Genomic DNA, 20865 nt, shown 5'->3' on the forward strand with positions numbered 1-20865 from the left:
ATAAGAAGCACACACATTTCCCCTTACTTTTATGGAGGGAAAAAGTGAGTCTTATAGAGCAAAAAATACGGTAATTAGCTGAGGTTCAGGTTGCCCCAGGGACACCTTTATATCCTAGCCCAATCCCTGAGATCATCTGCAGGAGCGTCGCCGGTCATTCCTCAAGTTCATAGTACAGTGCTACCTTGGTTTACAAACCTAATCCGTTCCGGAAGTCAATTCTTAAACCAAAGCGTTCTTAAACCAAGGTGTGCTTTCCCATAGCGGCGGGGGACTCAATTTACAAATGGAACACACTCAACAGGAAGCAAAACATGTTCTGCTTCCAAGGCAAAGTTCACAAACCAAAACACTGGGTTTGCAGCGTTCTTAATCCAAGTTGTTCATAAACTAAGCTGTTCTTAAACCAAGGTACCACTATATCGTAGAATTGTAGAGCTGGAAGGGACACGATCATGGAACATCCAGAAAATGTAAGAGCTGCATAAGAACAGGAACCCTCCCCAAAATATTATTATGAATGAGCCTCTGACATACGTACCTTAAGTACATCTACAAACTCATCGAGAGGTGTGACCATGCTTTTGCTGGGTAATCATGTTGTATCAGGTCTCATATGAGACAAACCCAACTCTCATCAAACGAAAAGACTCCTTTCTCTTTTCCAGTCTTTCATATCAGCCACAGTTGAAATTCACAACAATGTCCCGTGGAGAACTGGGGAAGACTAGCCAATTGCTCATGAAAAGATCTCTCTCCATATTCTGCAAATAGAAATATTTTGATACCGTACTACAGTACATTGAAATGTAGAAAGGTTTCTTTGATTGTCCTTGAATCTCCCTGCCACACTTGCCATCTAACATATAACACCGGTCCTGGGACCTACCTTGGCTCCCAGTACGTTTCCGAGCACAATTCAAAGCGTTGGTGCTGACCTTGAAAGCCCTCAACGGCCTCAGCCCCAGTATACCTGAAGGAGCGTCTCCACCCCCATTGTTCATGAGGTCCAGCTCCAAGAGCCTTTTGGCGACTCCCTCACTCTGAGAAGTGAGGTTACAGGGAACCAGGCGGAGGGCCTTCTTGGTAGTGGCACCCTCCTGTGGAACGCCCTCCCATCTGATGTCAAGGAAATAAACAACTATCTGACTTTTAGAAGACATCTGAAGGCAGCTCTGTTTAGGAAAGTTTTCAATGTCTGATCTTTTATCGTGTTTTTAGTCAGATGGGTGGGGTATCAATATAAAGGTAAAGGTAACAGGACCCCTGACCGTTAGGTCCAGTCGCAGTCGACTCTAGGGTTGCAGCGCTCATCTCGCTTTACTGGCCGAGGGAGCCGGCGTACAGCTTCTGGGTCATGTGGCCAGCATGACTAAGCCGCTTCTGGCAAACCAGAGCAGCACATGGAAACACTGTTTACCTTTCTGCCGGAGCGGTACCTATTTATCTACTTGCACTTTGATGTGCTTTCGAACTGCTGGTTGGCAGGAGCAGGGACCGAGCAACGGGGTATCAATAATACATTATTATTATTATTATTATTATTATTATTATTATTATTATTATTATTTGCTCCTGCCACTCCAATATGTTGGAGAACCATTACTTCAGTGGCAGGCCTACTACCTCAAGGGCCTTGGCCACACAGTAACTTCTTGCTTCCCACCCCCCTTCAGAACATCCTCTATGTCTCCTTCTGCGAACCCTTCAACAACCAGAAGACCATCTCCGTGCCCCCTGACATGACAACAGCATCCGTGTGCGCCGTGTGCGCCGAAAAGTACGGCGTCTCTGATCCCGAGTCCCACGGCCTCTTCTTGGTGTCGCATGGCTCCTCTCAGCTCTTGGCCGGGGACAGCTGCCCACAGAGACTCTGCTCAGAGACCCTCCAGACCCAAGGGGGGCTTGGGAGTTTCGTCTACAAGCCCAAAGACAAGGGGCTCCCCGCTACTGCTGCTCCCCCTTCCCTTTCGTACCCTGACCGCTCGACTGAGGCCCGGGAGCCCCTCAAAAGCAAGGACACGGGGCAAGTGGATTGAGCGTAGGCCTCGGAAGCTTCCGGAAACTTCCCCAGAAGGTTGACCAAGCTTTTGGGTTTCTGACTCGGCGGAAACTTCGGGAAAAGCTGAGAGACTGGGCTATAAAACGTCCGCCAGGAAAAGTCTCGGGAAGAAGACCTCAGGGTGATGAGCCTTTCTCCTTTGCATGGAAGCTTGTGAGGGAGCGGCCGCCATTTTGTTTTTTTACTACTCCTGTTGCCCTGCCAGAGTTCCCTCTTCCGTTTAGACCAGGGCTGACCAGGCTAGTAAGGATAAGTGGGAAACTTAAGTGGCATTACAGTTGAAGGGGTATGAAACTGCTTTAAATGCCTAGCGCATATGGGGCCTTAAGGGAGGATTAGCCATCTTGGACAACTCTAGATATTGTTGGACTACAACTCCCATCATCCCTGGCCATTGGCCTGGCTGGCTGAGGCTGCAGGTGGCAGGATCTGTTCAGTTCCAGTCCTCTCCCTTTCTCATTTTTCCCCAATACCTTGGAAGTTGAACGGAATCTGTTCCGGAAGTCCGTTCGACTTCCAAAATGTTCGGAAACCAAATCGCAGCTTCTGATTGGCTCCAGGAAGCTCCTGCAGCCAATCGGAAGGCCCGTCGGATGTTCGGCTTCCAAAAATAGTTCGCAAACTGGAACAGTCACTTCCGGGTTTGTGACGTTCAGGAGACGATTTGTTCGGGAGCCAAGCCGTTCGACTTCCAAGGTACCATTGTATTAAATCCAGCTCTCTACATTTCGAAGCGATTCACAATTTCCCAAAAACTGTGACATTTCATCAGCATCTTATTGCCGATTTCTCCTAATAAACACATATTTACATTTTGAGGAGTGTGCACATTGCTTCAGCCTGTTTCCTCCCCACACTGTGTGTTTCTGAATGTCATTTTCACAAATACCTTCATTTTTATTCACATTGTGTTTTCCCCCTCATCCACGCACTTTTGTAAACCTTGACTGGAGAACTGCATGGCAACGTTTGGTGAAGGGGGAATGTCAACGGACGGCTGCATTTTGGTTTGTGCAGTGTTTTGGAAAGTGAGGCAGATTTGGGCAGATTTGGCTTTGAGTGCATACAGAATCCTTCGTCCGTAGCTGGGGCTGATGGTGATCGGAGTCTAGAGCATAGCTGTCAACCGTCCCTTATTTGGCGGGAAGCTCCCTTATCCCAGCAACGTGTCCCGCCGCTGTCCCTTATTGATGATGTCCCTTAAATTTCCCGGGTTTCAAAGGAAGCAGCTCCTCCCCCTCCCTCCCTACCAGGGAGGAGGGAGGCTCCAACTGTGTTGCTTGGCTGCGTTGCTCACCCAATAAGGAGTCTAAGAACGACTGGGGGGTGGAGCTTGCATGCCTTGTGCCGATCAAATCGGCCGCGTTGCCTGGGGACTCACCTTTGCTCAGCGCTTCCCAGCGGAGAGGTGACGGTGGTTTTCCTTGCTGCATCCCCTTTGCCGGGTTGCTGCGCTGTGGGAACCACCGCTTGAGGCTTCGTTTGGCGGCTGGCTGGGCTTTCTGCCTTTGGCTCGGAGGGGCTCAGAAGTTGAACATACCTGCTGATCCCTTATTTTCAAATCTGTAAGTTGACAGCTATGGTCTAGAGTGTTGCGAGATGGGCTGCCGTGGTTCTACCGTCTGAGAGTAGCTTAAGATAATGGAGAAGACAATTGTTTTTTAAGCCAGGGAGGCAAGGAGCAACTACACCCACCCACCCTTATTCCATCTGTTGTTTTAATCCATCAATTCTCACATCTACCCAGCAGAGGGCAGCATCTGTTTTCTATTACGGAAGCTCAAAACCATAACTAACTTAGAACCTTGGAATTGTAGAGCTGGAAGGGACCCTGGGGTCATCTAGTCCAACCCCCTGCAATGAAGGAATCTCCACTAAAGTATCCATGACAGATGGCCATCTTAAAGGCCTCCAACAAAGGAGAGTGCACAACCTCCCGAGGGAGACCGTTCCCCTGTCGAACAGCTCTTCCAGTCATATCTTACAATTTGAACACATTCCCAGCCACCCAAAGGATTGTGGGAACCATGTTGTTGTTGTTTAGTCGTTTAGTCATGTCCGACTCTTCGTGACCCCCTGGACCAGAGCACGCCAGGCACTCCTGTCTTCCACTGCCTCCCGCAGTTTGGTCAAACTCATGCTGGTAGCTTCGAGAACACTGTCCCACCATCTCGTCCTCTGTCATCCCCTTCTCCTTGTGCCCTCCATCTTTCCCAACATCAGGGTCTTTTCCAGGGAGTCTTCTCTTCTCCTGAGGTGGCCAAAGTCTTGGAGCCTCAGCTTCACGATCTGTCCTTCCAGTGAGCACTCAGGGCTGATTTCCTTCAGAATGGAGAGGTTTGATCTTCTTGCAGTCCATGGGACTCTCAAGAGTCTCCTCCAGCACCAGAATTCAAAAGCATCGATTATTCGGCAATCAGCCTTCTTTATGGTCAAGCTCTCACTTCCATACATCACTACTGGGAAAACCATAGCGGGAACCGTAGTTTACCCAAACAGAGGTTGTAATTCCCAGCACCCATCAACTAGAGCTCCCAGGATTCTTTGGCCAGGGAAGAGTGTGTGGTGTGTACACAGGCTTAATGTGCTTAGTACTGTTGGAAATGTAGAAGGGGATGGAAGATTTTAAGCGCTTCATAGGAACACGGGAAGCTTCCTAATACTGAATCAGACCATGTGTCCATCTGGTTCAATATTGTCTAGACTGACAAACAGCAGCTTTCCAGGATTTCAGGCAGGAGTCTCTGTATCTGGAGCTGCCAGGGATTGAACCTGCAACCTTCTGCTTGCAAGAGAGTTTCTCTGCTACTCAGCTAATGGTCCTTCCTGACACCTCCAGGTGTTGTTGGGGTCCTATCAGCCTCAGCCAGCAGTAAATCCCACCGTTCAAGTTGGGAGTTACTGTATTTTTCGCTCTATAACACGCACCCGACCATAACACGCACATAGTTTTTAGAGGAGGAAAACAAGAAAAAAAATATTCTAAACGAAACAGTGGAAGTATGATTTTTGTGGTTTATGCTGTGGCCACAGACATGTGATCTGACAGTGAGTTTGGAGTAGCCCAATGCCAAAATCCTGAGGATCCATGCTTTGTAACCACGTTTTTGCACCACTGTGGCCCCAGGCAACAGTGGGTGCGTGATTTTTTTGGTGCAAGATGTAGCCATGGACAAGCTATGTGATCTGATGGTGAATTTGGGGTGACCCAGTGGAGAGGAGGGAAAGAGAGCCTGCTTGCTTTAAAGGAGCCAACAGGACAGGAGCCACTTACACTCGTGTAAGCGGCTCCTTTCCCCTCCCGCTTTGCTCTTTTAAAGAAGCAGGCTCTCTGTCCCTCTCTCCTCCCCACTCAGCAGCTCTTCTCCCGCTTTGCTGTTTCAAAGCGAGCCACGGAGGAGGGAAGGAAGGGGAACCATGGATCCTCTGCTCATGACTGCAGCAGATCCCCCCCGCCACCCGTATGCATTCCCTCCATAACACGCACAGACATTTCTGAGGAGATTTCACCCCTCCCATATCCAAGAATCTCCTGATGATCTCTGCTGACTCTCCAGAGAGGAGGGGCAGTGTTCTGCTCTCTACTTATTCTACTCCAGCACCAAGTCAGTCAGTCAGTCAGTCAGTGTGTCGGAGAGAGAGAGACTGAGTGTTAGTGATCGTGTGTATAGATAAGGTTGCTGCTAAGAGCAGCTGCAGACACTCAGTGTAGTGCAGCATTCATTTATGCTTAGACCTCATTAAGCTCTGCATATAGTTGTATAATAGTTGTAGATAGAATAAAAGAAGATATTCTACAGAGCTGTTCTCCAAGTCGTTTATATACTCAGCTATACTCTGCTGTACTCTGCTGTGCGACGACTGTCTTCTTGTTGGAGTGAATCCTGTGCTCACAACTCTAAGCTGTGAGTCCACAGCACTTTGACCTGTTCCTGTGTAAAAGGTGGTCTCTGGAAGTGCTACCCAGCTCACCTGGCCCAGTCGGGGCTGAGTGGATGAGTCCAGTTGGTGGCACTGGCTCAAGGGCGATGCTGATAATTTCCCCTTACTTTCTAGGAAGAAAAAAGTGAGTGTTATGGTGCAAAAAATACGGTAACTCTTTATTAGTAAGAACATGATCTGCACAAACCTGGTAGAAGATCACCTTAGCCCGGCCAGTGCTGGTGCAAGTTATCCCACAACATTTATTGTGGCCAAGGGACAGGGAAGGCTGGAGGAGTCTGATACCCAGAAAAGAAGACACATTCTTCATTTTAGGGGGCTGTGATTCACACGACAAGTTTTTGGGAGTCAGGAGCGAGCCAACAATAAATCACACTGTGCAAGTTGGAGTTAACTCTTCATTAGCAAGAACATGATCTGCACAGACTTGGTAGAGGTCAGGCCTAATGGGCAGCATTCCCTAGTAGGTCTCACCCCATGGATCAGTTGCCAAGACTGAAAACCCCTGCCTCCCCGCAGCTGCCTAGGTCCCCTCCTCTCCGGGGCTTCCCCCAAGCAATCAGAGACGGTGTCTACCTGCAGCCAACCTCTCCTCTGCCCCTTTCACACCTCTTCTGGTTCTGGGAGACAAGTGGGGAAGGGAGACACCCTGGTTTCTTTACCTGCCGATCTCTGCCTTTTGCCCCCTCTTCAGCCTCTGATTCTGCACTGCTCTCTGCCACAGACTCTCTCTGCTCACTAAACTGTTACCTATTCCACTTCCAACACCACCTTCTCCCCGTCAGCTCCCTCTTCTCCCACTGACCACTCATCCTTGCCCCATCTCCGAGCCTTCTTCCTTTGTGGGTTCCTCAGCTGGCTCCTTTCCCCATTCCTCTGCCGTGTCCAACCCGTCTGTGGCAGGGGACTTGCCAAAAGATCAGCTCCCAAGAATGAACCCCCTCCCCAGACAGACCGTGTACCTCCATTTTTCAAAGAGGGAGTTCAGTCTTTTCAAAGAGGGAGTTCACCCTATGAGTTCAGTCCCATAGGCCTCTCATTCCGTGCACAGGTGTGCTCCCCTGAGCCCAGGGGTGGGAGAAGATACAAGAGCAATGGAAATGGAGAGCGGGACACAGTGGTGGGGAGGAGTTCTCCCCCTTTTTTTGTCTATTTCCAAGAAACAATTTCCTGGCACCGGGTCCTCCCAACCTGCAGATTCCTGCACAGGCAGGCCTGTTGTGCGGCACGTCTTGAACCGACGCCCCGATGTTGCAACAAACCCCTGGGCCTGGCTTTTGTGTTTTGCACAGCTAACCGGGAACAGGTGTAAGGTTGCCGGAGGGAGGGGAGGGGGGAAGGTTTGCAGCCAGATGTTTCCTCACCTGCCTCCGCCGTTCCCCACCAACCACGTGGAACGCCGAGTGAGAGATCGGAAGCAACTTGCGGGTGGAAATTGCAAATGGGAGCCAACACGGGGCGCCACTCCAGGCTGGTATTTGTGGAAGGGTTTCGGTGGGCGAATTGATGCTTTTGAATTCTGGTGCTGGAGGAGACTCTTGAGAGTCCCATGGACTGCAAGAAGATCAAACCTCTCCATTCTGAAGGAAATCAGCCCTGAGTGCTCACTGGAAGGACAGATCCTGAAGCTGAGGCTCCAAGACTTTGGCCACCTCATGAGAAGAGAAGACTCCCTGGAAAAGACCCTGATGTTGGGAAAGATGGAGGGCACAAGGAGAAGGGGAGGACAGAGGACGAGATGGTTGGACAGTGTTCTCGAAGCTACCAGCATGAGTTTGACCAAACTGCGGGAGGCAGTGGAAGAGCCGAACACGATTAAATGACTAAACAACAACCCCAGAATTACAAAAGCCATCTTAGCTTTTGGTCCAGTTCAAGTCAGCTGGCTTGCACCAGAACATCGGACCAAGAGACTCTCTTTTTTGGTTTGTCGCGCGAGGCAGCTGCCTCCCATAAGAGCTGGGAACCAAAAAAAAATTAGCATCCCAATTTTGATCAGATGTTGGAGAGTGCAATATTGGTTCAGGAACTGTCTGTAGCAGACTTTATTCCACAAGAGTCTTCAGCTGCTCAGGACCATTGCAGAATAGCGATGGGGATCTGTAATCTGCAACTCTCACTTTGTTGTTTGATTTCAAAAAACTCGACATCAGCAGCTCTGAAGCCCGAGAACATAAACATCGAAGTAATAAATTTGCAGATTGTTGGCCCACAGCCAGGGAACAACTTGGCCAGAGTTTCTCTTCTCTTATCCCTGCCTCTTACCAGAAAGCAGCCATCCCTAGGGCAGGGCTGGGTAGCTAACTGTTTTGGGATCATTATTGTTTGTAAATTCATTTTATATAATTCTTAATTGCCCATTAACCTATTCCTTAAGGCGACCACCCTTCTCGACATACTGAAAGCCACATTTGCCACGTAACGTTTTCCCAAGGGAGTATTTCCCCCTTCAGTTCACAGACTTAAACTTGCCTTGCTGCCGATCTTCATTATTAAATGGGTTATGAATGTTGTTTAATTAAACGAGCCATGTTTTCTTTCGGCTGATCGCCGAAGAAGCATCAATTCTTCGGCGATCAGCCTTCTTTAGGGTCCAGCTCTCACTTCCATACATCACTACTGGGAAAACCAGAGCTTTAACTATAGGGACCTTTGTTGGCAAGGTGATGTCTCTGCTTTTTAAGAAGCTGTCTAGGTTTGTCATTGCTTTTCTCCCAAGGAGCAGGCGTCTTTTAATTTCGCGGCTGCTGTCACCATCTGCAGTGATCATGGAGCCCAAGAAAGTAAAATCTCTCACTGCCTCCATTTCTTCCTTTTCTATTTGCCATATATATTGGAACGCTCCAAATCATTTGCCCATGTTATGTGCAGAGAAATAGCCGATCTAGTGGAAAGCAAAGCACTGATCATTGCAATGCATTCTGAATTATTATTATTGCATAAGATTATTGTACAATCTTAGAAGGGGTGTGTCCTTGACTACCATGAAGGGACTATGCTACTGTTTGGCGGGGTCCTCTCTTGCAAAGCTGGTTGCTGGGCAGGGACTTTAGAATAAGGTTACCAGATTTTTTTCAATGAATCCGGGGACACTTTTCAACTTCAGTGGATTTTGTATGGGGACTGATTTGTAAATCCGGGGGCTGTCCCTGGGAAATGGGGGTGTCTGGTAACCTTACTTTAGAAACAGCTTGCCCCCCCCCCCAATGGAGGGTGGTGTGTGTGTGTGTGTGTGTGAGAGAGAGAGAGAGAGAGAGAGAGAGAGAGAGAGAGAGAGAGAAGCGTCTGTTACAAGCTCAATGGTCACTAGATGGGGCTCATGGACTCTCCCTGTCCCCTCTTACCAATCTCATTTAGGTGTTTGTTGTTTATTTATGGCACGTAGGACGCTAATATCCAATACCAAGATGAAGGTGTGCCAGGCTTGTGTGCTGAGCACATCGCTTTGTGGAATGGGCAACTTAAAACCATCAACGCCTTCCACACGTGTCGCGTCAGGAAGATTCTGGCAAACACAAGAAAGGACAGAAATGGAAAGTGTAATGCCGGTGGTCAACAAAAGAGGTTTAAAGACTCTTTCAAGCCAAATCTTAAAAAAATGTAGTGTAAACACCCGACAACTGGGAAACACTGGCCTGCGAGTGCTCCAGTTGGAGAACAGCCTTTACCAAAGGTGTCATGGGCTTTGAAGACGCCTTCCTCTGCCCCGACTGCAATGAAACATGTCTCTCCTGCGTCGGTCTCTACAACTGCAACAGGCACTGTAAGCCTCCAACAGTTTGACTTCACCCCAAAGGTGCAGCTCTCCATTGTCTCCCCGAGGCAGACAGATGCCAAAACACACCTTTGGAGCGAGAAATATTGCAAGGAATTTGACCCTTGCTTTCAATAGGTGACCGGGGTGAGCGGGCACACAATGCTACCCCATCTTTCCATACCTTACTAGCTCACATCTTCTTAACCAAAACTACTTTCCGAATGTTTTTAACTGAAACTCTTTTCAGAACGTTTTTTAACAGCTTTAGCTGTTTTTAACCGTCGCTATTTTTAGAATGGCTTAAAATGTTTTAGAATTTGTTTTTTAATGTGGATGCATTTGCTAATCCTGGTCTCTTTGGGGAGGGAGGGCAGGTTATAAATTCAATGAATAAATAAACCCACACCATGTATTTAAAGCAATCTCAGGGCACTTCAACAGCGGTGGCTGCCCACCCCACCCCAAAAAAGAGAGGAACTGTAGCTCTGGGAGGGAGGCCTCCCTTAAGAAGTCTCAGCACCCGGAACAAACTACAGTTTCCAGAACCCATTGAGGGGAAGCCATGTGATTCTTCAAAGTGGCCTAAGAACACTTTAAATGTATGGCATAGGCGTGATCCTGCAGGAGCCAGCCGGCTGAAGCCAGCTACTGCTCATTTCTTGATAAACTGTCTGCATTGAGCCAATCAGACCCAACTCTGATTTAGGCCAATAAAACATGAGAAGAGCTTGCAGGATCAGGCCACTTGTTCGTCTAGTCCAGCCTGTGGGGAATCATGTTCTCCCCTTATATACTGCAACTTGGATGAAATAAACAAAAGCATGTACATATCTCAGACCCTCCACGTGTCCCTATTTTCCAGGGACATCCCTGATTTAGAGAAGTCGTCCCGGTTTCTGATTTGATCCCAGAATGTCCCATTTTTCCTTAAAGGTAAAGGTAAAGGGACCCCTGACCATTAGGTCCATTCGTGGCCGACTCTGGGGTTGCGGCGCTCATCTCGCTTTACTGGCCGAGGGAGCCGGCGTTCAGCTTCCGGGTCATGTGGCCAGCATGACTAAGCCGCTTCTGGCGAACCAGAGCAGCGCACGGAAACGCCGTTTACCGTCCCTCCGGAGTGGTACCTATTTATCTACTTGCACTTTGACGTGCTTTCGAACTGCTGGGTTGCCATTTTTCCTTAGGATGTCCCTATTTTCACTGGAGAAACGTTGGAGGATATGGAGCTACCTGACCCCTGAGCCGTCTGAAGACAATCCTGTACAGTGGTACCTTGGGTTAAGCACTTAATTCATTCCAGAGGTCCATTCTTAACCTGAAACTGTTCTTAACCTGAAGCACTACTTTAACTAATGGGGCCTCCTGCTGCCGCTGCACCGCGGGAACACGGTTTCTGTTCTAATCCTGAAGCAAAGTTCTTAACCTGAAAGACTATTTCTGGGTTAGCGGAGTCTGTAACCTGAAGCGTATGTAACCTGAAGCGCATGTAACCCGAGGTACCACTGTATCAGTGTATAAGGAAGTTTTTTTTAAAAAATTAACGTTTTTTTTTTTTTTACATATGTTGGCAGCTGCCCAGAGTGGCTGGGGCAATCCAGTACGATGTGCGAGGAATAGGAAAGTTATCATTATGAAATGGGACGTCCCTATTTTCATCGGAGAAGTGTTGGAGGGTATGCAGTTCAGCTTCATGGGATATCCACAAGTCCTAAGTGTCATGATGAGAGCAGGAGAAAAAGCTTTTCTTTATCCTCTCAGAGCCATGCATCATTTCACAAACTTCTATCACGGCTCAGTTGGTCAAGCATGAGGCTCTTAATCTCAGGGTTGTGGGTTCGAGTTCCACCTTGGGCAACAGATCCCTGCATTGCAGTGGTTTGGTCTAGATCAGGGGTCAGCAACCTTTTTCAGCCATGGGCCGGTTCACCATCATTCAGACCATGTGGGGGGCTGGACTATATTTTGGAGAGAAAAAATGAACGAATTCCTATGCCCCACAAATAACCCAGAGATGCATTTTAAATAAAAGTACACATTCTGCTCAAGTAAAACCACGCTGATTCCCGGACCGTCCGCAGGCCGCATTTAGAAGGCGATAGGGCCGGATCCGACCCCTGGGCCTTAGGTTGCCTACCCATGGTCTAGATGATCCCCAGTCTCTCTTCCAACTCTGCAAATCTATGATTCTATGTCGCCTTTTCTCCAGACAGAAAAAAACGTGCCATGCATAAAGTTGTATCACAGCTCAGTCAGTAGAGCTTGAGGCTCTTAATTTCTGGGTCGTGGGCTTGAGTCCTAGGTAAAGGTAAAGGGACCCCTGACCGTTAGGTCCATTCATGACCAACTCTGGGTTTGCGGTGCTCATCTCGCTTTACTGGCCGAGGGAGCCGGTGTACAGCTTCCGGGTCATGTGGCCAGCATGACTAAGCCGCTTCTGGCAAACCAGAGCAGCGCACGGAAACACCGTTTACCTTCCCGCCGGAGCGGTACCTATTTATCTACTTGCACTTTGATGTGCTTTCGAACTGCTAGGTTGGTAGGAGCAGGGACCGAGCAACAGGAGAAGAAGAAGAAGAATAGTTTGGATTTGATATCCCGCCTTTCACTCCCTTTAAGGAGTCTCAAAGCGGCTAACATTCTCCTTTCCCTTCCTCCCCCACAACAAACACTCTGTGAGGTGAGTGGGGCTGAGAGACTTCACGGAAGTGTGACTGGCCCAAGGTCACCCAGCAGCTGCATGTGGAGGAGCGGAGACGCGAACCCGGTTACCCAGGATTACGAGACTACCGCTCTTAACCACTACACCACACGGAGCTCACCCCGTCGAGGGGATTCGAACCGCCGACCTTCCGATCGGCAAGTCCTAGGCTCTGTGGTTTAACCCACAGCGCATCAAAATCGCATTTGGATAGAAACTGTTTCTCAGATGGCTATTCCTAGTCTTTATAACCCTGTACCTTCTTCCAGAGGCAGAAGCTGAAAGAGATCATTTCCGGGGTGCGCACTATCCTGCGCTATCTCTGCAGCTTTCTTATAGAGCCTGGTTGGCAGGAGCAGGGCGCTCACCCCATTGCAGGGATTCGAACCTCCGACCTTCTCTCTGATCAGCAAGTTCTAGGCTCTGTGGTTTAGACCGTCTCCGGGTTCGAGTCCTACCTCGGGCAAAAAAAATAATCCTGCATTCCAGAAGGTTGGCCTACCCTAGATGACTTTTGGGGTACTCTCCAACTCTTTTGATTCCGTGTCGCCTTTCCCACCGCTGCAAACTTTCTGCCCGGGAGCTTGCATATGAGAAGGGAGGCGGGTCTCTTCCCTCCGCAGGGGGCGTGGCGCCTCCCCAGCTGTTCTGGGTCCACGTGGGTTGGACCACCTTAGGGGAAAGTGCAAGGACATGCGGCGCGCAGGGGAGGAGGAGGTAGGGCTGGCACCCCCGCCGCTTTATAAAACCTCCATGCAGCGCGCCCGCGGCGTCCAGTGGCCCCCGCCGAGGAAAGGGCGAGCCCGGCAGCCCCGATCGGCTCCACCATGCGCTGTGCGCGCCCCCGGACGCGCCTTGTCCCGGAGCTGCTGCTGTTGTGGCTGCTGGCTGTGGCGGCGGTGACACCTTTTCGTTTGGACACCTCGCCGGTAAGGGGGATCTTTTTTGGGGAGGGGGGGGGAAGCAAGGCAACAGAGCGATGGGGAAGGTTGTGGGGTGTCTGTCTGTCTGTCTGTGCGTTTTTGGAGACAGGGGAGATGGGCGCATGGGGCTTGTTCCAGAACCAAAAGTCGTGCGTAAAGTTTGGTTTCAGAAAGCCGCGGCTTCAGAAATACAGCGGTACCTTGGATTACAGACGCTTCAGGTTACAGACGCTTCAGGTTACAGACTCCCCTAACCCAGAAATAGTACCTCGAGTTAAGAACTTCGCTTCAGGATGAGAACAGAAATCGCGGAGCGGCAGCGGGAAACCCCATTAGCTAAAGTGGTGCTTCATGGTTAAGAACAGTTTCAGGTTAAGAACGGACCTCCAGAATGAATTAAGTTCTTAACCCGAGGTACCACTGTACCGATCTGAGGTAAAAAAGAGACAAAAATGGTATTATTACTATTAAGCGCTATAGTGGGATTTAAGGGTGTGGGGGGTTTTTTTGGTTTGGTTTTTTTTTTAGGGGGCATGCACTGACCTTGAGTGAAAAATGCACTCACCCTCTTGCTTATATTGTTAGAATCATAGATCTGTAGAGTTGAAAGGGACACCCGAAGATCCTCTAGACTAACCCCCTTCAATACAAGTATCTCAACACGTGGTCCACCATCCAATTTGAAACCATACTTAGCTCTGCAAATGTGCTAGACAACTTCATTGCTGCACCCCTATTATTTAACTTAGAAGTTGCCTAACACAGGGGGAAGTCTCTGGGAAATTCACCATCAAGCAAATAGTTTGCTGGTCCTCTTCCTTATATTATCACCATTCATAATGCTATTATTGAATTTATTAGTTGCCTAACACAGGGGAGTCTCTAGGCGGCTTGCAGTGAAACGAAAGGTTCACGGGACCTCTTACTTGTATTACTATTATTGGTAATATTAATGTTGTTATTGTAAGTTTAAGAGCACGCAAAACGGCTCAGAACAGCAGCTGTCGATATCTAACAAAGAAATGCACCTATACCAACAACATCCTAACTGTGGGATTGGAGTGGGGGGAATTTATCAGCAACTGAGATCGACATCTTCCTGATTTTGGCTCTGTGGCAGATAGGACGCGGATTCATGAAGGTTTGGATGCCACAGCACCTGAAATGTCAAATGTGGGTGTTTTATTTTTTAAAAAGAGAAGTTACGGCGATCAATGCTTGGCACGACATTTGGTTTATTTTGGCTTAACTCCAGTTTACAATCCACAAGCTACAGAACCCCTAATGCAAAGTGTTTTTGCTCTCTGCAAATCTTTCCTTCCCAGAAGCCGCAGAAAGCCGTAGAGCTAACATTTTACTTTTATAATATGCACACAAACACTTAGGAAGATTCTCACACTGTGTCTGGAAAGCCAGAATGCCTGACGAAACAAAGCAGTTGTGTCCTGATTTTATTTTTTATTTCTCTTCTGAAATTCGCACATTCATTTTGGTGGTGCAGAACACCTTTCTGGAGACTTCCTCTAACTGCCTCCAGTCAAGTAGTTTTTATAAAATCTGGTTTGGTGCTTGACGTCCGCTGAGGGTTGCAACTTTGGTGGTTTATCCCAACTGGCCAAAAATCACTTTGCAAGCATGAGCTGCTCTTGTATTGGCTTGGTTCTGATAGCAAGAGCTTAACTCGCCTCCTCTTAGCAGGAGGGCTGAGGTTTTGGCGTTCCTTAGCTTCCCGAGACCACAGACACCCGAAGAATGAATGTCCCTTTTGAGAAGTCGAAGATGATCTTGTAGAAAAAGCGGGCAGCGGTTTGGACTCAGGGGCTACAATCGTGTCAATACAGCAGACTTTTACTGCCTGGGCTCAGCAGTTTTGCACCTTCGTTTGTTAGCAGGTCTCTCGAACAGCTGCGGGGCAGGCAGAAATTCACCAGGTACAGCTTTTGCTTGTCGTTGCTTTTCCGTGGTATTTGGGTCAGTCTGACTTCTCCTCAGCCTTGGGCTCTGATAAGGCTAAGACTTTCCAAAGGGCTCTGGAGTTACGATTGCGATCATCACCCTTGTACTGCATCCCCTGAAATTGATTTGGCACAGTTATTTATTGATTTCCTACATTTATAGGCCATCTTTTTCTCAAAGTGGTGTACCTGGTACTTCCCTTCCCTATTTGATCCCCACAACAACCCTCTGAGGTAGATGCAATATAGTAAAGGTAAAGGGGCCCCTGATCATGAGGTCCAGTCGTGGCCGATTCTGGGGTTGCGGCGCTCGTCTCGCTTTATTGTCCGAGGGAGCCGGCGTACAGCTTCCGGGTCATGTGGCCAGCATGAATCATAGAATCATAGAATCCTAGAGTTGGAAGAGACCACAATGGCCATCGAGTCCAACCCCCTGCCAAGCAGGAAACACCATCAGAGCACTCCTGACATATGGTTGTCAAGCCTCTGCTTAAAGACCTCCAAAGAAGGAGACTCCACCACACTCCTTGGCAGCAAATTCCACTGTCGAACAGCTCTTACTGTCAGGAAGTTCTTCCTAATGTTTAGGTGGAATCTTCTTTCTTGTAGTTTGGATCCATTGCTCCGTGTCCGCTTCTCTGGAGCAGCAGAAAACAACCTTTCTCCCTCCTCTATGTGACATCCTTTTATATATTTGAACATGGCTATCATATCACCCCTTAACCTCCTCTTAGCATGACTAAGCAGCTTCTGGCGAACCAGAGCAGCGCACAGAAACACCGTTTACCTTCTCGCCGGAGTGGTACCTATTTATCTACTTGCACTTTGATGTGCTTTCAAACTGCTAGGTGGGCAGGACCGAGCAACAGGAGCTCACCCCGTCATGGGGATTCAAACCACCGACCTTATGATCAATTGTAAAAGCAGATGTGTAGCATAAAACGCATTAAAACAGGTTTATAAAAAAAACTGGTGTTTTCTTCGTTTAAAAACATTTTCTTCCATTTATTTCCCACCTTTTGCTCTTTTTATTATTATATTTATCTCTCACCTTTCCTCCGATGAACTCAAGGTGGTGTTTGTGGTTCTGCACCTCCCAGACAACAACCTTGCGAAGTAGGTTAGGCTGTGACTGGCCCAAAGTCACCCCATACATACCTTCCAAATGTCCCTATTTTCCAGGGATGCCCCTGATTTAGAGAAGCCGTCCCGGTTTCTGATTTGATCCCAGAATGTCCCATTTTCCCTTACGACGTCCCTATTTTCATTGGAGAAATGTTGGATGGTACGGAGTTACCCGACCCCTGAGCCGTCTGAAGGCAGTCTTGTATAGGAGAGTTTTTTTTAAAAAAAAAATGCTTAATGTTTTATAATGCGTCGGTTATAAATAGTAAAAATATCATTATGGAATGGGGCCTCCCTATTTTCATCAGAGAAATGTTGGAGGGTATGCTCAGGAGCTTTGTGGCTGAATTCCCCTTACTGTTTTTATTATTATTCTAGAATCATAGAATTGTAGAGTTGGAAGGGACCCGGGGGTCATCTAGTCCAACCCCCTGCAATACAGAAATCATCACCAGCACTAACAAATACGTCAGTACAGTGGTGCCCCGCAAGACGAATGCCTCGCAAGACGGAAAACCCGCTAGACGAAAGGGTTTTCCGTTTTGGAGGTGCTTTGCAAAACGAATTTCCTATGGGCTTGCTTCGCAAGACGAAAATGTATTGTGAGTTCCTGCGGGGTTTTTTCCTCCCCCCCCCCTTTTCTAAGCCGCTAAGCCGCTTATCAGCTGAAAGCCATTCCATCTTGCCAGGGAATCAGCTGATCCGCTAAGCCGCTAAGCCGCTTAACAGCTGATCCGCTAAGCCGCTTATCAGCTGATCCGCTAAGCCGCTAATAGCGCTAAGCCGCTAATAGCGCTGAGCCGCTGAGCCGCTAAGCCGCTAATGGGCTTGCTTCGCAAGACGAAAAAACCGCAAGACGAAGAGACTCGCGGAACGGATCCTTTTCGTCTTGCGAGGCACCACTGTACTGCATTGACAAAAACATACCCGCATTCCTAAACGTTGAAGAGGCACTTATAGTTATGTTGTGTGTGGATCTGAACCCTGATCTCCCAGGCCCTAGTACAGTGTTCTAACCACTACACCACAGAACCTCTGACAGCCACCTATCCAGGCCTAGGCCTTCTTAGCCCCTGCAAGGTGAGGGACTCCGGTGGCCTTAAGGCCACACCTTGCAGCTAATGGTTTATTAATGGCTATCGGTCACAACGTCTGTATCGAACCTCCACGGTCAGGAGCAGTTTACCACTAAATGCTGGCTGCTGGGAGAAGCAGTGGGGGAGGACTATTCTTTCAACACCTACATGGTGAGCTTCCTAGGGGCACCCTTTTGCTTACTGCTATTACTTCTTTTTATAATGTACATAAAACAGAGAGAGAGACCCACTCAGCTAGGTGAGGAGCAAGTTGCTGGTCCTCATGGATCTTTAACCTGACCCAGCAGGCCTGTTCTCAGGTTCTTAGGCAAGCGTGAGGGATCTCTGGCCCTCCAGATGTTGTCAAACTACAGTTCCCATCATCCCTGGCCGTTGGCTGTGCTTGCAGGGGCTGATGGGAGTTGTAGTCCAGTGTGGCGGGGAAAGATTTGCCAGTCAGCGCAATGATGATTATTCCTTCGCCGTGTTTATCTGGGCATCCATAGACAAAGACAACAGGCTTCGCTTGCATGTTTACATGTGCCAGGGACACGGTGACATTTCGTTCCTGCATGTGCCAAGGCTGATTCACAACTTTAAATCTGATGCAGTTGTCTTCTGCTGCTCTGTTTACAAAGTTCTGACCTTATTGGATGGGCAGCTGACCTCTTGCAAAGCTCGTGCTGCTTGCATCAGCTGACGGAGCAGCTGAGCTCTTGCAAGGCGCTCTACTTTGTTTTTCCCTGATGTGCCTTTGGTCCGAAACTCTGTCCCACCTCCCCAGAACCCACTATGGCCTCTCCACTGCTCTCCTAATCCTTTCATAGAATTGCAGAGTCAGAAGGGACCATGAGGCTCATGAAGTCCAGCCCCACTGTGATGCAGAGATCTTTTGCTCAACATGGGGCTTGAACCCACAACCCAGAGATCCCACTATGCCACTCTGAATCTCTCCTCCTCGACCCTTTCTTGCCCTTCTGAAAAAACCCACCCAACTCATTTGGGCATATCCTTCCCATTAGCTTTGCACCTGCCATCTCTCTCATCCTCCTCCTCCTCCTCCCCGCAGCATTGAAATGTAGCTTATAAGGGTTGTGGCTAAGCTCTGTCCGACTCAGAGTAGATCCATTGGAATGAATGGGTCTACTCTGCATACAACCCTAAGCTTGTGAGAGCGGAGACCTCCTCCACCACTTTTGCCTTTCCATCAAGGATAACGCAATGTTAATAATCGTCGAGTTTTGCTGCAAAGGAAGCCTGTTATGTATTGAAGTTTCAGTTCTGTTCTGGCCTGTGAATAAACAAGAGCTGTTTGAAGAATCGCTGTGTCGTCTGATATGTTCACCCACAACTTAACACTGGCAACAAGGATGGGATGGATGGACATCGGAGCACAGCCAGATGCAGCCACCCTCTGAGCGGAGCTGAATCACTGAGCTGAAACACCGAGCGAAATCACTGAGCAGAACCAATTCAGAGCTGACCGTTCTGGCTAGAGCACGGTGTTCCATCCATCGCCCTCCACGCCGGCATCGGAATCATGGCTTCACTTGTGCCTCTACCGCCGTTTGCGCCAGCCTCTGAATCATGGGACTCCTACCTCGCTCGGTTCGACTGCTACCTCCAAGCCAACGAGCTGACGGAAGTATCACAGGAGCGTAAGCGGGGGCTATTCCTCAGCCTCTGTGGGCCTGAGGTGTTTGAGATGGCCCGAGCATTGGTTGCGCCTGTAGCAGTCCAGGCAACACCGTGGGACACGATTCAAGAGAAGCTCCGCAACCACTACGCACCAAAGCCGTCCAAGATTGCTGCCCGCCATGCGTTCTACCCCCGGAACCAGGCAGAGGGGGAGTCAATCAACAACTACAACACTGCCCTCCGACAGGCTGCAGTGCACTGCGAGTTCCGAGACTTAGACGATGCCCTGATGGATCGAATCGTCTTCGGGGTCCGGGACATCCGTCTGCAACGGCGTCTCCTCACCAAGCCAGACCTCACGCTGCAGAAAGCCATTGAGGAGGCCGTGGCCTCGGAAGCTGCTGAACTCTCCGCCCAGGAAATCTGCAAGGCCACCCGGACCTTGGTACTGGCCCTCGGCGATCCAGCAGGGTTTCCAAGCGCCCAGTGTATTTAAAAGAATATGTTCACTGGACAAACTGCACATGTAAAGCTGTGTGGTGAATAGGGTCATTTATATGCTTATGTTCCTTATGGAAACCAATAAAGGTATGGAATGGAACCACTATGATTGTAACTAATGTCTTATCTCGGTGGGGAGGGGTGTTATGTATTGAAGTTTTGGTTCTGTTCTGGCCTGTGAATAAACAAGAGCTGTTTGAAGAATCGCTGTGTCATCTGACATACTCACCCACAACTTCACAAAGCCCAAAGCATTACTTCGGAAATGACGCCATTGTCCCACTTGCCTCCTTAGTTTTTGGTGGGAGAAAGAGGGCGCTTGATGGTTGTCTAGCAACCACCAGCTGGCTTTTTTATCCCACAAAACTTGTTCTAGGCCAGGAAGAATGTTTGGCTGATTCCCTCTGGTGGAGCACTTTTTTCACATGCTGAAGGTTCCAGGTTCGAGCCCCAGCGTCTCCTGTTAGGGCTGGGAACATCCCCTGCCTGGAACTATGGAGAAATGCTACCAGTCCGTGTGGACATTACTGAGCTGGGTGGACCAATGGCCTGACTCAGTGTAAGGGAGCTTGCTATGTTTCTATAGCCTTGGCAGCCATCTTGTTTAGGAGAACCACAAACCCCATAACACTCAAATTGCACCAGGGACCACAACTTTCTCAACACCATACAACCCTCCCGTTAGGAGAGCCAAGCTTGATGGGGGTGTATATTTAAATACCCGCCCCCTTCGTGGTTGTGAAGCGCCCTGAGATCTGCGGATGAGGGGCAGTATACAAATTTAATAAATTATTATTATTATTAAAATTAAAATTTGTATACTACCCTATACCCGTACATCGCAAAATAAAATGACAATACCACAAAATACAAAAAAAAAAAGACAATCCAATAAACGGAAGGTTGTGTATCTGTTGATGAAAATGATTAGCAATATCTGAATGATTTTTGAGGGGGGGTGGGACAGATTTTTGCTCCTCTGACCACATTTAAGGTGCTTCTCTTCAGACCCAGCTTCCTTCAGAGGAGCCTAGACTGCGGCAAAAATGCACATGATACACTGTACATTTAAAGCACTTTGAACAGTCACGGTTTCTCCTGAAGAATCTTGGGAGCTGTAGTTTTTTAAAGGGTGCTGAAAGTGATTAGGAGACCTCTGTTGCCCTCCCAGAGCTACAATTCCCAGAG

General features: G+C 48.7%; 2 protein-coding genes and 1 long non-coding RNA gene across 4 annotated transcripts in view; 2 read left to right on the forward strand and 1 right to left on the reverse strand.

The window, feature by feature from the left end:
- Positions 1 to 2966, forward strand: part of RINL (Ras and Rab interactor like) — a 47247-nt gene extending 44281 nt beyond the window's left edge. Inside the window, exon 13 of the mRNA XM_083753752.1 lies at positions 1677 to 2966. Within this exon, the coding sequence (XP_083609878.1) occupies positions 1677 to 2039 (363 nt within the window). The 3' untranslated portion in view covers positions 2040 to 2966. The remainder of the gene's footprint in view (positions 1 to 1676) is intronic.
- Positions 2967 to 13139: 10173 nt separating this feature from the next.
- LOC310851531 (SPARC-related modular calcium-binding protein 1-like) overlaps positions 13140 to 20865 on the forward strand; it is a 77581-nt gene continuing 69855 nt past the window's right edge. Inside the window, exon 1 of one of the 2 annotated variants that reach the window (XM_083754051.1) lies at positions 13140 to 13388. In XM_083754051.1, the coding sequence (XP_083610177.1) occupies positions 13287 to 13388 (102 nt within the window). In that variant the 5' untranslated portion in view covers positions 13140 to 13286. The remainder of the gene's footprint in view (positions 13389 to 20865) is intronic. The other variant, XM_083754050.1, reaches the window with a different exon arrangement.
- LOC310851859 lies at positions 14598 to 16716 on the reverse strand. The gene is made up of 2 exons (XR_014567889.1): positions 16496 to 16716; positions 14598 to 15453 (listed from the first exon to the last, which is right to left on the reverse strand). It is a non-coding gene; the product is annotated as an uncharacterized lncRNA (long non-coding RNA).

This window comes from Podarcis gaigeae (assembly GCF_964106915.1).
Source record: "Podarcis gaigeae genome assembly, chromosome: 8".
NCBI lineage: Eukaryota > Metazoa > Chordata > Lepidosauria > Squamata > Lacertidae > Podarcis > Podarcis gaigeae.